The following is a 16,516-nucleotide window of genomic DNA, read 5'->3' as shown; positions in this document are numbered from 1 at the left end:
CAAGGGACCATCACCTGGTGGTGTGTGATTGGCACAGCAGAGGTGTGGGCAACCCTTGGGGGCAGGGAGTGGAGGTGGCCAACTGGGGAGGAGGCACAGTATGGAGTCCAGAGAAGTCAGCAAAGGCGTCGCAAGGGCAGGGAGTCTAACCTGGGTGCTGAGGGATGAGTAAGAGTAACCAGGCAGACAGAGAACTGGAGGTGAGAGAGGCATTCCACCCAAGGGGAGCATGTGCATGTTTGAACACACAGGATACATAAAAGAACAGATGGGGGATGTGATGAGATTGGCCTGACTAGAGCCCAAGATGTGTATGAGGGAGTGGCAGGAGACCATGCTGCGATAAAGGCATGGGGCCAGTCACGCGGGGCTTTGCCTGCCATCCCAAGAAGGTGGGACCTAAGTCAAGGTTTTCAAACCCTGTTTAAATGGCAGAATGCTTTGGTCAAAACTTTTTAGCCAGCACCCCAATTACAAAACAGATAAAAATGATGCAGCTTTAGTTAAACTAAATGTGAGACTGGTACTTCCTCTGTCTTGGTCTTCCTCTTATCCCTCCAGGCCACCCCTGAAGCAATTCAGAACACAGTTTGAGAACCACCTGCAGTAAGTGACAGTGATGCAGGTAGGGGGAATGTGGCACTGAGAGGTCTTGAAGGGCAATGCCATGGTTCCCAAGTTTCCAGCTTTATTTCAAAAGTGACAGATACGGAAGTGCTTGGTACCTAAGAGGTACTCAGCTTGCATATCTGAGTGTATGTGTATGTGTGTGCTGCATTTGATGAGTCCTTCCCTGGGAAGGGTAGGGTTAGCAGTCAAGAATATTGAGTTTTATTTTGGACAAAATGGATTAAAGGTATTTTCAGAATACCCACATACAGAGATGTAGTAGGCACTTGAAAATGTAGATGTGAGCCCTGGGCAATGGTGAAAGCTATAATTACAGACTTGGGAGTTATTGGTGTATAAGTGATAGCTGAAGCCATGGACATCAGTACAATTGCCTAGAATTAGATGGAACGTGATGAAAAAGTAGGCAGAGCCCTGAGGACCACTGGTAATTAAAAGACAGGTCAGAGAAGAGAAGCTACAAAAGGAGACAGAGAGACTGAGAGAGATGCCAGGAGAGGAAGCAAGTGACGGCAGCATTTCAGAAACCAGGTAAAGAAAATAGGCTGGACACAGTGGCTCACATCTGTAATCCCAACACTTTGGGAGACCAAGGTGGGAGGATCGCTTGAGGCCAAGAGTTCAAGAGCAGCCTGGGCAGCATAACAAGACTCATCTTTATAAACGACAACACAGAAATAGAAAATAAGCATAAGCTTAAACATAGAATTGGTATTTAATAGTTTGGTTGCTTGGAAATGAAAAAGGAATAAACTAAATGTGAGAATAGTGCTTCCTCTGTCTTGGTCTCTCTCCCCTAATGCATTTTATTGGCATAGCATATTCCTTTTAAAATAAATATGAAGCTGGGGGGAGGGGGGAGGGATAGCATTAGGAGATATACCTAATGTTAAATGACAAGTTAATGGGTGCAGCACACCAACATGGCACATGTATACATATGTAACAAACCTGCACGTTGTGCACATGTACCCTAAAACTTAAAGTATAATAAAAAATAAATAAAATAAATCTGAAGCATACCAATTTTTTCCAGAAGTACACTGCCTTTAATGTATAAGTATAGATTAGTCTAGCAAAATAACAACAACTGAGCTCACAAGGTAAACAGTATCACTGTGGTTTAGTGGAACTTCTCCCTCTCCTCTCCAGGAATAAATGAATTCTCTTAAATTTCTGCTCATCAGTCAAAGTGTTACATTCAATTGAGTATTCATTCTGAGTTTAAAGTAATTCTGCAATGGAATGCTTAGAGAGTTGTGCTTTGGCAAATTGAAAATAATTTTTCTAAAGTGATGGGCTAATTTGAAATCCATATTCCTTTTCTTGTTTTGATTTGTGCAGCTGAAATTGTAAAGCATATTCCTCTGATTGTACTGTTTCACCTGTGACGTGTTCTCTCCCCTGGGGATACTGGGGTCTTCTAAAACCATTCATTATGGGGAGGGGGAGATGCTGGCACTCAGTAGGGCACAGTGAATGAATGGCTGATGGGCTATTTTCCATCCTAACTATTAATCCACATCTCAAAGGTGTCTGTATTCAATGAACTGAAAAAGAAAACAAAACTCCTAAGTAGTTAGAGATTAAAACTACTGCCCAGTCTTTCTCTTTCTCGTGGGTACAGTGTTGTGCACAGAATGCTGCTCTCTAAAACCCCATCATAGCAGCTGACTCTGTAAAAGCTTCTCGGGAAAATCTTTTCAAAGGAATAAGCAATAGAACATGGCTTTTGAATTCCCAAAGACTCAAATTCTTTAGATTACTCAACTTCTGGATTTAGTTTATTGTCTCATCAAATATTGACTGAGTGCTTACTATGTGCTAGGCACTGAGAAAATGTAGTGAATAAAACATTAGAAGATCCTGTTGTCATGGAGTATGCATTCCAGCCAGAGAAGACAGGGCAATAACAAACAAGGATACAATGTGTGTCCCTGGTGGTAAGTGCTAAGAACAAAAATAAGCCCGGCAAGGGACTGGAGAGTGATGGGGCAGGGGCTGCATTCTGAACAGGGTGGCTAGGGAAGGACAGGTAAACTGAGAGCTGAAGGAAGAAAGGGATGTTTAGGCAAAGAGTGCTGTCACATGCTTAGCTGCTGTCCCTTACAGCTTACCCCAACCAGGGCATGTGGAGATGCATTGCTTTGTCAATGCAAGGATCAGCCCAACCTAGAAACCTGTAGCATTGTGAACATGATGGTATGCAGCTTAGATAATAGCTGTTAAAAACCAACTCTTCAAAGTGTTACTGTGAGACAATTTTTTGCAGGTGACTTTTAAATAAAACAGCTTCCATTATTCAAAAATCCAGAATGGCAACTAGCTCTTAGAAATGACTAAAATGACCTACCAGCGTTCCCTGTTGTTTTTTTTTTTTTTTCTAATGGAGACTTTTGCTGTCCTGCTGAGACCATGTATTATATCTAGTTTCACATAAAAATGAATTTTTGCTGCTAAGTTTGAAAACTGCCTGAAAATAGCAATTAATATTGAAAAAGCTGACAGAACCTTAAGTGTAGTGGCGTGATTGGTGCTGCTATAATTATGTGCCTGAGTGTTGTACAGGCCGATGTAAACACAGTATGAAAACAAATTTTGATGCCCAGGACAGTGTAGCCACATATTTTCTTACAGGTAAGTGAGGGTGAAGGGGAGAGGGAGAGAGAATTGATAGAATTTTTAGAGCACTGTTAGGTGGTGTAGATCTTTCTAATCTTACATCAGTATAATCTTTCTAATTATTTTCACATTCTGCATTTGATCCTCACAATTTGTTGGGGGAAAAAGGCAGGGCAGGCTTTGTTCTTCCCATTTGATGGATGAGAAAACTCAGTGGATCAGCGAGGATAGGTTAAGGTTCTTATCTACAAAATGGAGAGATTGGACTACATTATTTCCAAAGTTCCCTCTAACTCAAAAGTTCTATGATTATTTTCTGATTGTCCTGAGGTGACACAGCTGTTTAATGGTGGAGACTCCCCTTAAGTCCAGAGTACCTCTGCCACAGTTCCTCCTTATATTCTTCAAATTCTTCACTGTATGTTTAATCATCTGTAATATGCAATGTCTCCTGTACAGGGTTGTTGAGAAGATCGCTGAGGGGATTAAAGGGAGGATTTGTGAAGCACCTAGCACAGTGGTAGCTATCATTATCATTGTCATCACTGTTACTAATAAGGAGACAAGTAGTGTAGTGGAGAGAGCATCAGTGCTGGGCCTTCTGATCATTCACTGACAGAGTTGATAATACCTACAACATAGGGTGGTTTAAAGACTAAAGGAGGGTTGGGCACGGTGGCTCATGCCTGTAATCCCAGCACTTTGGGAGGCCAAGGTGGGAGGACCACCTGAGGTCAGGAGTTCGAGACCAGCCTGGTCAACATGGCGAAACCCCATCTCTACTAAAAATACAAAAAAAATTAGCCAGGCATGGTGGACTGTGCCCGTAATCCCAGCTACTTGGGAGGCTGAGGCAAGAGAATCTCTTGAACCCAGGAAGCAGAGGTTCCAGTGAACCAAGATCGCACCACTGCACTCCAGCCTGGGTGACAGAGTGGGACTCTGTCTAAAAAAAAAAATGTCTAAAGGAGATGATGTTTATATGAATGCCTAGCCCAGTGTCTGACTACACTATACCTACAGCATAGGGTGGCTTAAAGACTAAAGGAGAGGGTATTTATATGAATGCCTAGCCCAGTGTCTGACTACCAGGTACTCAAGAAATGGCTGGCTGGTGTGAGTGATAAACCACCCTTCACAAGAAACTCAGATATATTTTCATGATTCCCTCAAAACCTAAAGAGGCATTTCACAGAGGTGAAGTGTAATCATGAGAGTAACAGAAGCATATAGCCACCTTTATTAAAAAAAAAAAAGAAGAAGAGTCTGAAGTTTGGCCATTCTGTACACATCTGAGAGGAAGGAAAAATCCACATGCATCCAATAGTTAACAAATGGTCATTGTGAAGTTTAATGTCAGATGGTCTTCTGAAATCCAGTACATACTTTATTCAGGTCCTCCCGTTCTCCCTACTGCAACAATCACATAAGATTGTGTGGATTATTTAGAAAAGCCTGTTTACCCTCATTATACCACTTTCTTTGAAAAGCAATCATGTGAATACTATGAGGAACTGCTTTGCTATAGTGATGACCATTATGAGGGATTCAATAAAGTTGAAAACCAAGATTCTGGAGCCTGTATCTGACAGCATGGTCACAGAAAAGGCTAGGGGCAGGACTGAAATATGAAAACTCTCCAAGAGGAATTGTGGTTACTTGTCTCTATGAAGGATTTCTTGGTACTGAATTTTCAGGGCTTGAAAATCTAACAGATGTAAGCATCTGTTGTCACATGCCCTGGGACTGTGTTGGGGAAGTGTTGGCAGGTGCTAAGGAGTCACAAGGTGAATGGCACTGCCCTGGACCAGTTACTCTAAAATCTAGTCAATGGCTTAACCCATTGGACCTGAGACAATGCATATTGTTCAGAACACCAGCTTTCAACCACATTTTGTTTTTTATAAGTATTATTTGAAAAAGATAAAACACAGCAACTGGCCATTTGGATGTGAAATCGATTCTTATTTGATATATATCTCTCCTGGAAATTATTCTCACTGTGAATGTCCATCCTGCATAGACATCTCAAGAACAATCGAGTTTTTCTACTTGAGAGCAGTACATTAAATGCTTTGACCAATGTCTGTTATGTTTGGTTACCTTCCAGTTTTAAAATGTGTGAATTTCCTTTTTACTGTTCTAGGGGAAAGCAATGGTATTTGCCCCACGCCGAGGGAATACTTTAAACCAGTTTTGCAATCTAGCTGAAAAAGCTGGTTTCTCTATCCAAAGACATGAAAATTATGATGAACACATTTCAAACTTCCACTCCAAGGTTAGTTTTCTGCTTGTGTTAGATAACGCTTTAATCCGCATTGCATTTTGAAGAGATCATGGTCTTTTTGGCAGGTAACCTAAATATTTGATTAAAGTACTCCTTAGGTGTGTTGCTTCTGAACAGCTATTTGTATCTGATTATTTTGTGTGGTAAAGCCATCTTTTATCTTTGCATGTCTAGAAGGATTTTACAGAAACCATTCCTGTTTACTCTTTTCTCTGAAACAAACTAATCTTTTCATTCATAATAGACTAATTTGTAGGATGCAAGGGGAGGTGGCATAGAATGAATGATAAACATGCATTTATATTTTAATGAAAAACCTTCAGCTTTTAAGTAGGTTAAATGCTTAGCCGCACTGAAATAAATAGAAGGTGAATGTCTAATTGTATCATGTTGGACTGTAAATCTTTATCTCTGCTTGCTTTGTAGCTGGGTCAGTTGGCAGTTTGAGACAGTTAAATCTCATACAGAATTTCACAGTTGTGGGGTTATATGTCAGATCGAGGCGCTACAAGATTTAGGTCAAAAGCACTTATCTGAGAGTGATTTTTAAGCCTGCTTACATAAAGCAATGTTATCAGCCTTTTTATTATTTATAGGTATAGAGCAATATAGGACACTGAGAGGCGAGTGTTTCGCTGAAAACTTTTTAGGATTCTCACATTTGCTAGTACATGTCACAGTGACTAGTATAGCATGTATTATTTCAGTAATTTTTTGCCTTACGGAAATCTCCCTTCACTGAGCTAGTCTGACCTTGGCAAGAGACTTTAACTCGTCATGATTTCACAAGTTGTAACTGCAGAAAAATAAAGGCCCGAGCTTAATTTTCTCCTGGGACAATGTGAACAGCATCCTTTACTACCCAGGACTATAATATAATGTAGAAGTGTGTTGGCTTTTGGAAAAATATATGCAAAATTAATCTGATCTTCCAAGCAAGAGAAAGAAATTCTCACTTTCTGGAACTGAATTTATTTATTTGAATCTTTAAGGTTCCATTTAGCCTCTGGGGGAAAAATGGTGCTTTGTGAACTGAAAGAGTTAAATCACGTCCTCTCACTGGTGGAGTCAGGCCCATTGCTCACAATCAGAAAATAAAAACAGGATGGTATGTCATTCAGATCTTACCAGCCTCTCTAGAATGATGTTTTCCCCTTTTCAATCCCTCCTCCTAAAAAAAGCGGGGCTTTACCTGGTAGGAAAAGGGTCCCTCCTGGCTCCCTGGACTCCTCCACTCAAAGGAATAATGTGGCTTTCTCTCCAGGGTCGGGCTGGAACTACAAGGATCAACTGACAGCTGCTTCAATGTCGTGCCATTCACTTTCCCCCTAGAACAACAAATGCTTTTAGTTTCCCAGTGACAGCTCAGGAGAGCAAAGGCGTGGGTTTCTCCACCAGCAAAGCTGTTCAGCATTGTGCCTGATACCCTCTGTCTCCTCCCTGAAAGATCTGAGGAGTGTTGGGACATGTCAGGCACACCCACCTCTCCTTTGTCTAGAACTTCAGAGTGTCAGCGCCTGGCGGCCAGCACACCTCCTCTTTTTATTTCCAACGTTGTACACTACCCTGCTAAGCGAAGCACATAAATAAGTGGCCTTATTTTTTCTCTGGTCATAATTGCTGAAAAGTCAAATTCACAGTTTGCTGACATTGGTACATTGGACTAAGAAATAGTTCTCTTCATTGTTGGGGGTGGGGAGAGTGTAGAACCCTAGGAGAATATTCTGCAGAGTTGGCACATCCTGGATAAAAGGTATAAACGGGCGCCCATGAGATAGATAGATATATATATATTTTAATAATGAGAGCTATTTCAGCTGGTGTGGGGTTCTGCTTCTAGCAAAAGAATGCCTCTGGTCCCTCCTGTACCTGCTCCAGCAGAGGGGATACTGTGTGCTGACCGGGCTGGCACGTGCAGTTGTGCTACTTTGCAGGAGAAGGAGCTCGCCCAGAGGCCGGAGCAGTGAGCCGCGGGCCACGCTGGAGGGAGCGGGCAGCGCCGCTGCTCCTCGCCCAGCCCCATGCCCTGCAGCAGGGCGCGAAGGCGGAGGCCCAAGGCAGCACCCCTGCCCCCTGCAGCCCTGCCCGCCCGCCCGGGGCTCCGGGACGCGGCCGCCGGGAGCCTCCACCCTGGCGGCTTTTGTTGGCCGCGTGCTAATAGCCAGAGCTTAAAAGTTTTCCATCTTGAGCGGCAATCAGCTTTCTTCCTCTCCATCTCTGGCCAAAGCCCCCTCGTCCCTGGGACGCGCTGCTCCCCAATGGAGGAGCGGCGTTTTCCTTCAGGCTGCGTGTTATCCTCTTAGCCCTACTGTGTTGGAATAGAGCGTAACCAGCTGGAGGACTGTAAGACGCCTGATAATGCCGCTCTTTTCCGCTGTCCCGTCTTAATCTTGTTACACAAATGGTCGTGAAGAGATTCATGAATTTTAATTTTGCCCTCTGCATTAGTGCCTCGCGTCACTCATACACAGCTGCCTTCGAAGCCGAGTTTTTCACCCGTCCTCTTACAACAGGGGAAAAAATTAGTTACTTGGCAGTAGTGCAAGGTAAAAAAAAAAAAATCTACAGATTTAGGCAACCACCCATGAAGCTGATTAACAGTCAGTGATCAGGAGGAACAGCTTTGCCTCTTAAACTTTTCACCTCTCATTGTTAACTGTGAAATTTTATTTCCGTTAAAAAGCAAGCCTGTAATCAAAACGGTGCCATTCTGCACTTTTCTGCCAGTGCTTTTGTTAAACTGTGCCCACACCATGCAGCCAGTGTGCTCAGGAACCAGGCAGCCAAAGGTGTAGTATGTTTTAAAAATATTGCTTTTCAGTCCATCCTTGCAAGGGGAGAAAAATAAAACACTTACCTCTCCTCCCCAGCCTTTTGGTCTCCTCAAGGCTGAGAATCAAATTCATTGCCCTCATAGTGTGGTTCAAAACCTTTCAGATAGTAAGATAGCAAATCGTTTTGTAAAGTAGAGATGTGACTTCGAGATTACAGCTGGCTTGATGCTAGTTGGTAAAAATACTCTCATTCATGCAAATGTTCTTTGAAATATAATTTTATATGCCGTGGGGTTTTTTTATAAACTTCCGCAAAACCACCCTGAAGTGTTTATTTTTCTGTATTTTTGTACATAGCTCTGAAAATAGGCTTGGGCTGCGCTGTGAAGTCAGCACATTGTGTTAAAAACACAGCCATATTGCACTTCTGCTTATCTATTCAAAATGCCACATCACAAGTGGCTGGTGCTTATAATCTGTGTGGTGTGCTGTTGATAATTGTGGATACTGTAAAGGGTAAACAGTCTGAACTCCACTCCTGCTGCTGCTGTTCACGCCGTAGTAAGGCTGAGCGTGTTACATCCAATTATGAAGTAAAGCATAATGCTACTAATAGCAGCTATATAATTTAGTTTAGTCCTCAAAGACCTGTTTTAACCTATGAAATTGGAAAATTGTTTTATTCATGATTTGCTTTTTGTTCATTTTCTTTCAAGGTGCCTTCTGATATTTGTTAAAATTGTAATTATTAATTGGGCAAGGAAGTACAGCCTGGGTAAATGGAATTATTCTTAAAGCTCATAACATTCCCCCATCGAAGCAAGTATTGGCTAAGAGCTTTGTGTGTGTTCAAGTACCCTCACATAACAGACTTGCTTGATTCAGAAATGATCCAGGGCTGGGTTGTAGTGTTGCCTTTGAGGGTTGTCAGCTCTTCCCCATTGTGGAAAGGTCTCACAGGCAAGACAGGGCTGGCCCCTGGCCCCTTTCAGCAACGAAGCCTCCGCTTTGGCCTCCAGAGGTCAGCATAGAATCCAAGTTAAAAGTGATTTCTAGCCCATATTTACAGAAGAATTATTTATCCCACATATTACCTCAGGGACTTTATAAAGAGCTCATTTGAGTCTCTGTATATTAGTGCATTGTGAGTGAGTAGGTCAGCTGACTGCCACTGAGTAATCAACTTTCCCTTATCCCCAATCCCCGAGGAAAGAATTGAACTAGCTTGGCCCTCTCTTCCCCCTATAAAATACTTCAGTGAGCTCCCTCTATCACTAGGGCAACTGGCAACAAAGGTATTTACAGTTGGTAAGTCCCGGTCAGTGGGTATGGACTGGGAAGTTGGTGAAGCCATTTTCTCAGCATTTTCTATAGACTAAGTAGTAAGGTTGGAGGACCTGTGTTTAGGCTTAACACTCTCGCTACTTTGGTAGTAGCGAAAATCTACAAGGATCTTCCTAAATAGACAACAGATCATCTGTACACAAAACAAACTCCGTCTAAGAAAACAGAATGAAGTCACCTCAGTGACTGTACCACCGTCAGTTCTTGGGAAAGTGGATTAGAAAGTAAAGGCTGAATTAGCTTTATGTTCCCCAGCGGAAAAGGGGAAGTGGGCTCATGACTCCTGTCCTTGTGACAGCATGTCCATGTCATGGTTTGGGAATATGATTTAGAAGGATCATGCACTTCGCAAAGATTCAAGTTAACATGCCCCAGAGGGACCAACCTGGGAGAGTGTGATGTTGAGGCCATTCATTTTGCTTTAGGCTGGGTGGGGTGGGTGGTGTTTGACTAATTTAAACAATAAAGGAATTGACTCCATGTATAATTTAAAGAAATATTTATTTTTTATTCTTATAATCTAAAAAGGAATTAACAATTGGCTCATAAATTCCAACTTCAAAAATATTAATTTTGTCTTTATAAATAGCAAATTTTTATTTGCTAGAATAAATATAAATATAACTTTAAAACTATTCCAGCTGAATGAAGAAAAAGTGTACTTTATGTGTGAGAAACCTAACTGGATTTTAAAATCTTATCACAGAAAGATCCTCAGAACTTCCCTGTGCAATATGGACAGGAATGTCGCTAGTCTAATTGTTGGAGTATGTTCTCCTCCTCAGGGAAAAGAATTTTTGAGTGACTTATTATTAATGTTAAAACCCCTAAGAAGCACCTGGAGAGCCTTTGCAGTGTCTTGGGCCCCACAAGCCTTTCCCTGTACCCAGATGTTGCCACGGACTCCAAGCAGTGATCTGAAATGCCCGCCTGCCGGAATAGTGTGGCATTGGTCAGAAGCAGAGGGTACAGAGAGCAGAAACTTCTATGTCAAATGGCCAGTCAGGTGATGATGAATGAGCCCCAGCTCTGCCTTCAGTCAAGTGCCTCACAGTTTATAGAGGTCAAAGTGCAGTTTGGGTATTTATGAAAAAAACCCTACCCACCCCCACCAAAAACAATCCCCATGTTAATGTATAGAATTGTCACATTAGTGCCACTGAGAACTACTTTGAGTTGCTTTTCTGTGATTTATTTTTCCAGAACTATATATTTGTCATCATGATACTCAACATTAATATTGACCGGTAAAGATCCCTGATTGGAGTCCCCTTACCTTTTTCTTTCTATTATTGTTTTCAGTTGAAAAAGGAAAACCCGGACATATATGAAGAAAACCTTCATTACCCGCTTCTGCTTATTTTAACCAAACATGGATAGAAGATTAAGCTTCTCAAAGACGGAGAAAAATATCAAGTGCACAGGGAATATTTTTACAAAAACAGAAATCTGTAAGGGGTATAATCGCCTGCCTGCCCCCTTTGCAGCATTTCACGTGTGGGCTATGGACTCCACCTGTCCTCACCCACGTTATTCCCCAGCTGCCCTCTCCAGCTCCCTCCCCGCCTCTTTTTACACTCTGCTTGTTGCTTTTCCTGCCCTAAACCTTTGTCTTTAAATGTGTATAAGCTGCCTGTCTGTGACTTGAATTTGACTAGTGAACAAACTAAATATTTTTCCCTCTAATTGAGACAGAACTTCTTTTGATGATACCCATCCCACCTTTTTTTTTTTTTTTTTTTGGTCTTTGTTCTGTTTTGGTGGTGGTAGTTTTTAATCAGTAAACCCAGCAAATATCGTGATTCTTTCCTGGTTAAAAAAATAAATAAAGCATATCTTTTTATCACCCTCCAATTAATTGTATTAAATCCGCCATCCCTTTCTCTATCCCTCTCTCTCCTTCTTTTTTTCCTTTTAAACAGTATGTTTTTTTCCCTATAGATGTATTAGAAATGACTACATCAGCCCAAAGCCTCATAAACTGACCGTTTGTCCTCTGGACACAATAGCGTGGCCAGCCCTCTGCTCCTCCTCCCCAATTATGTGTGATTAGTCTCAGTGTGCTGTGTCAAGGAGGGGGAGTGTGCTGAGTGCTTATTATCTGTTTAGGTACAAGAAGAGCACATTTAGGCTCTGACTATGAATGAAAAGTGAGCCTTTATCAGGGCTTAAATCTAACTGCTGCTGTTCTCCAGGCCTCTTTCAAAATAGGTCCTTCCCAGAGAAATTTTGAGTAAATGGTTGATAAACCAGATTGCTACCAGGGGGAGTTTTTTAAAAACTCAATCACACAATTATCTTATTTAAAATAAGTATATATTGTTATATGCTGTGATTCAAGTGTATGGTAAACATTTAATAGGTGCTACCTAGGATTAAGAGAGAATGACTTTTCTGCAGGGAACCCAAGCTTATCCTTGCCTAGTGCATCCATGAGATGCTCTAATGCCTTTTGTGGAAATTCAGATGTTTATCTGTAAGGAATCATCTGTGCCCACTTTAGCAGTAATGTCATTAGTAGGTTAGCTATATATCCTCATATCTTTAGTAGAGGCAAAAACATGTATTCAGTGTGATACAATTAAAGTGATAGGTGAGAGACTGGGGGTGCATCCTTTTGCATGTTAAACAAACTTAGCTGTCATAAAAGCAGCGACTCTCAAATGTCTTCTCTGCTCACTTCTATCATCAAACAAATTTTTCACCATCAGTTTGCATGTCCTTGTATTCACCACTTTTTCTGCTCCATTAGAGCACCTAGATGGATCTCAGAAGGCATAGGTCAAGTCGCAGTTAGATCATACATTTCTTTCTCACAAAAACTTGAATTGCAATGCCAAGTGATGGGCTAACATCACAATAACAGCAATTTATTCCTCTTTGGATAAAACAGCAGTCTATTCTCAGTGCTAGATAAAGACCAGGGCAATGCAAACCAGCCATTTAGCTGAGTAGTTCAGCTAGTGGCAGCTCTCCTTTGGCGACTGTATAGGTTGCACACTGGCTTCATATTTTCTTGTTTAAAAATTAGAATTTGGCATGTTTTAAAAGGCAACACAAGCCATTCCATTTATACTGGTGAAAATACAGCAAAATTATTTCCTCTGTAAAACCTGCAACTAACTCTGCCAGACAAAGAAAACGCATCCCTGTAGTAGCACCTAAGATGGTCTATTCTTTTTTCTTTTTAAATATGGAACAGCAGGACTATGAGAATATTTTCTTTTTTCTCTCAAGAGAATACGTGAATTGGCAAGAATTCAATTTGCATTTGGTGTTGTGGGTGGAGAAATCCAGTGTTTATGTGTCTGGGAGATACTATATTTTAAAAAGTAAACTAGGAATGTATTTTTTTAAATATCTGAGAACAGCGTTTCAGAATTGAACTGTTGCTACCAAGAGATACCTAGTCAGGAAATTCACTTTTTATGTAATTAAAACCTAGAGAATCTCCTATACAATGTTAAGGGTTTCATAGATCTGCTCTTCATGGGATCCTCACCTGGAAATATCTCTAGTCCAGGTTCTTTGAAAGTTTGTAAGAAATGTTCTATATTATTGAACAATTTTAGTTTTTATTTTCCCAAAGTTTAATGGAATGCCGATATTGAAAAGTGAAATAGAGCAGCTTTGAAAGTTTGTCCATTTACATTTCTTTTGAACTTTATGATTATTTCTATGCATCAATTGCAATTGAAATGGCCCATTCCATAATTGCCTGTGTAATTATACATGTGTTTGTTTCAGAAAGGAAGCCTGTCTGCTTAGGAAATCCTAAGAATAATATTTCTTTTCTTTGTGTACCTTTATCTTCTGATAAAACTCATGATTTTCCTTTGTCATACTAAGTAGATTTGGTTGGATGAAAGAATGTTTCTAATATTGCCCATGGTCAGTTCTAATGCTGTGAGATGAATAGCTACGTACAAGTTGGTTATAAGAAATATATTTTACTTTATAGCAAGACATATGCCGTGAATTGGGATAAAAGTGCTAGAAAAGACTACCTAAGAGGTTGATGCTATTTTGTATAAATTGTGTATTTTGTTGGCTTTTTGACTGAGCATGAAAATGTAACTTCCATTAGGGAAGGGTAATTTAGGTGCTCAGTATTCAGCAGAAAACTTGTCAGGGCCATAAAAGCTTTTCTGGCTAGTTCCTCGGGTGTTTTCAGAGAAGAGCTGCCCGCCCCTTGCTGATTTTCCCTTTGGCTTCAGTATGGGCTGAATTTACCACTGCATACCTGTTGAATCAATTTGGGGGATCCAGCAGTTAACTGAGTGAATGGAAGGATTAGTTGCCCTCCGGAGCCCTATTTCAACAGCCGGGTGTCTGTCCTAAACTAGTTAACTGCTTTTGACAGCTGAAGAACCTGGTTTTAATACCAGAGGCAGGAGGTAGTGGTGTTTTTTCCGTCTCTCTGCTACCAAAGTGGGGCAACCTTCTCATGAGGGTTAGGTGGTTTTTGTTTTTTAATAGGAACCCAGCTTCCATGGATTTTGTCTTTGTGCTTAGTCAGCATTTGACTTGTTGCCAATCTATGCCAGACAAATTCATTAGCATTGTCTGGCAAGAACCTTTCATTGGACTCTGGGGGTGGGGCAGAATGCCCACATAGGGGAGAGTCAAAGTATATGTACAAGCATATACACACACACACTCACAGGAAAGATTAAGCTATTTAGACCTGAGATCTGGGCTCCAGCCCCCAGATTCCAGGTACATCCCCATCCTAGATCAAAATCCCCTGAGTTCAGGCTGTATGAAACATCATAATTATGTTGACTGTATACCATAAAGAAAAAATGGATTTGAAAGTCAGGCTGATTTTAGGCAGGGTAAATATGTTTTCCTGAGTGGACTATTTCCAAATTAGGAAGGAGCCTGTTAGTGTTTATCAAACCATTAAGCCTGAAATGCCACTTTTAATTCTCACATTTCATTTTACCCAGAGAGCTTACCTTCCAGGCTGTGGCTAAATGCTCACAGTGTTCTCTGCCCTGGAAGTCTGTGCATTTGGAGTCTGTATTTTGCCTTTTTTGTCCCCCTGACTTTTCAATCAATACATTTTTTAATAGATAAAACAGATCATACCGTGACTTTTAAAATGTCAGCAAGCTTGTAAACAGAAATGTAATAAAATGGCTAAGAGGAGATTCAATAGTTGATAGAGGGCCTGAAGTGTGAGCAAACACAGTAGCTGTATACCGGAAACTGTGCAAGTGAAGATGGCTTTAGTATTGCAAACTGAGGACGAAAATTGTTTTTAATTAGCACCTTCATAAGAACTGCTGATTAATACTGTTTTGTTTGGTGAAAAGCTTTCAGCTGAGTAATTTGTACAGCCATTACAACAGTTTTGTTAGAGCGGGACTCCTGTTGTTAAACACAAACAGCAGATGATAATGGTGGAAGATGAGTTTGTCATGTAACAATTTACCTTATTGAAAAAAGCTTTATATAAAACCCAATACAGTAGGTACCAGCAGAAATCACATATTTTAAATCCTTCCAAAATTGCAGTGTGCCATGCTTATGGGTTTTTTTTTCTCAGAGCTAGAAGCAGATTTTATATCATTTATAAAATTATATACACAATTTAAAGGTGGTGTAGCGTGGACAGACCACTTTCTTAGCAGCAGTTTACATTGGAGCAGTAAAGTGGCGCGTATTCAAACATTTCCTAACTACACAAAGAAGGTGGAAAAATGGAAGCCTAATTAAATAATGTTACTCCAATGTAAATTTGCATTGCGACTGGATGCAGGGAAATAAGAATTGGTGTTTCTGCCTTAGGTGGGTTTATCATGTATAGGATCTTAAAAAAAAAAAAAAATCTCAACAGAAGTTTAAGTAACCTTTTTTTTTTTTTTTTTCTGGTGATGTTTTAACTGATCCAGAGGAAACAGTGCTCAATCAGTGAGACCTGACCAGAGAATAAGAGGCTGATTTCAGTGAACTCCCATAAAATGGATATTTTGCTAGCCAGAAGCATGGGAAATTGTGTGTGTGTGTGCTTAAAATAAAATCCAATGGTAAAGCATATTTGCATTAAAATATTACGCTAACCAAGGCTGGTAAGAACTGTAAATTATTGGAGTGGCGTAATAGAGCATGAGATTTTTTTTTTTTAGACAGGCCTTCGGGGTAATAACAAGGGTTGAGGCTCACGACAGTGCCAAATAAGCTTTAGACAGCATAATAGTCTGCAAAGAAAGCCACAGAGCACTAATGTGAAGGAAGAGCTGTCCACCACATGCAGCAAAAATCACCAAAGGTCATTTTATGGTAGCAATTGTGACATAAAATTGGTGGTCATGCTACATGTCTAATACTCAGCACAGCTTTATAAATGATGGGCCCCTAGCGATGGCTGTCATTAAGTGCTTTCATCATAATAAACTTTAAACTGTTGGCTTTATGAATCGCCAGCTAGCTTCAGCTGTTCGTTGGATGGAGCTTGCAGTGCCTTAAGTGTGACAAGACCTATTAGGAATTGCAACCATGTTTCAAGCGTACTTGGCTTCCCCACTCCTGGGGTGATTGCTGCCTATTAAACGGCGTCTGGGAAGATTTTCCTCCAGCAATCTCTGATCAAGAGCTTTTTTGGGCTTTGACCTGCATTTCCTTCAAGACTTTCTCTGAGGAGTTTTATAAGAGCAAAACTCCAGAGGATTTATAGCCACTTCTGATTAATACCTTTCCAGTTTTTCTAGCAACTCTCCCACTGCTGCATAGAGAAAAGCTTTCATTGTTCCTGAGGTGCTTATTTGTGACCTTTTTTCTGCTTCCTGATTCCCTCTAACGTGTTCTCTCAGTGAAATCCTCGGGGTGGAACCCAGACAGTTGGTGAAGTTGT

At 40.9% G+C, this 16,516-nt stretch overlaps 1 protein-coding gene across 3 annotated transcripts in view; it reads left to right on the top strand.

Annotated features, from left to right (window-relative positions):
- CAMKMT (calmodulin-lysine N-methyltransferase) overlaps positions 1 to 11,511 on the top strand; it is a 428,964-nt gene extending 417,453 nt beyond the window's left edge. For all 3 annotated transcript variants that reach the window (XM_055242677.2, XM_063618090.1, XM_055242675.2), the window contains 2 exons: positions 5,399 to 5,530; positions 10,960 to 11,511. In XM_055242677.2, the coding sequence (XP_055098652.1) occupies positions 5,399 to 5,530; positions 10,960 to 11,037 (210 nt within the window). In that variant the 3' untranslated portion in view covers positions 11,038 to 11,511. The remainder of the gene's footprint in view (positions 1 to 5,398; positions 5,531 to 10,959) is intronic.
- Positions 11,512 to 16,516: the final 5,005 nt, after the last annotated feature.

Source organism: Symphalangus syndactylus, chromosome 14 (genome assembly GCF_028878055.3).
Source record: "Symphalangus syndactylus isolate Jambi chromosome 14, NHGRI_mSymSyn1-v2.1_pri, whole genome shotgun sequence".
Classification (NCBI taxonomy): domain Eukaryota; kingdom Metazoa; phylum Chordata; class Mammalia; order Primates; family Hylobatidae; genus Symphalangus; species Symphalangus syndactylus.
The sequence above is the reverse complement of the archived record's forward strand: the minus strand, read 5'-3'. Positions and strand labels throughout refer to the sequence as shown.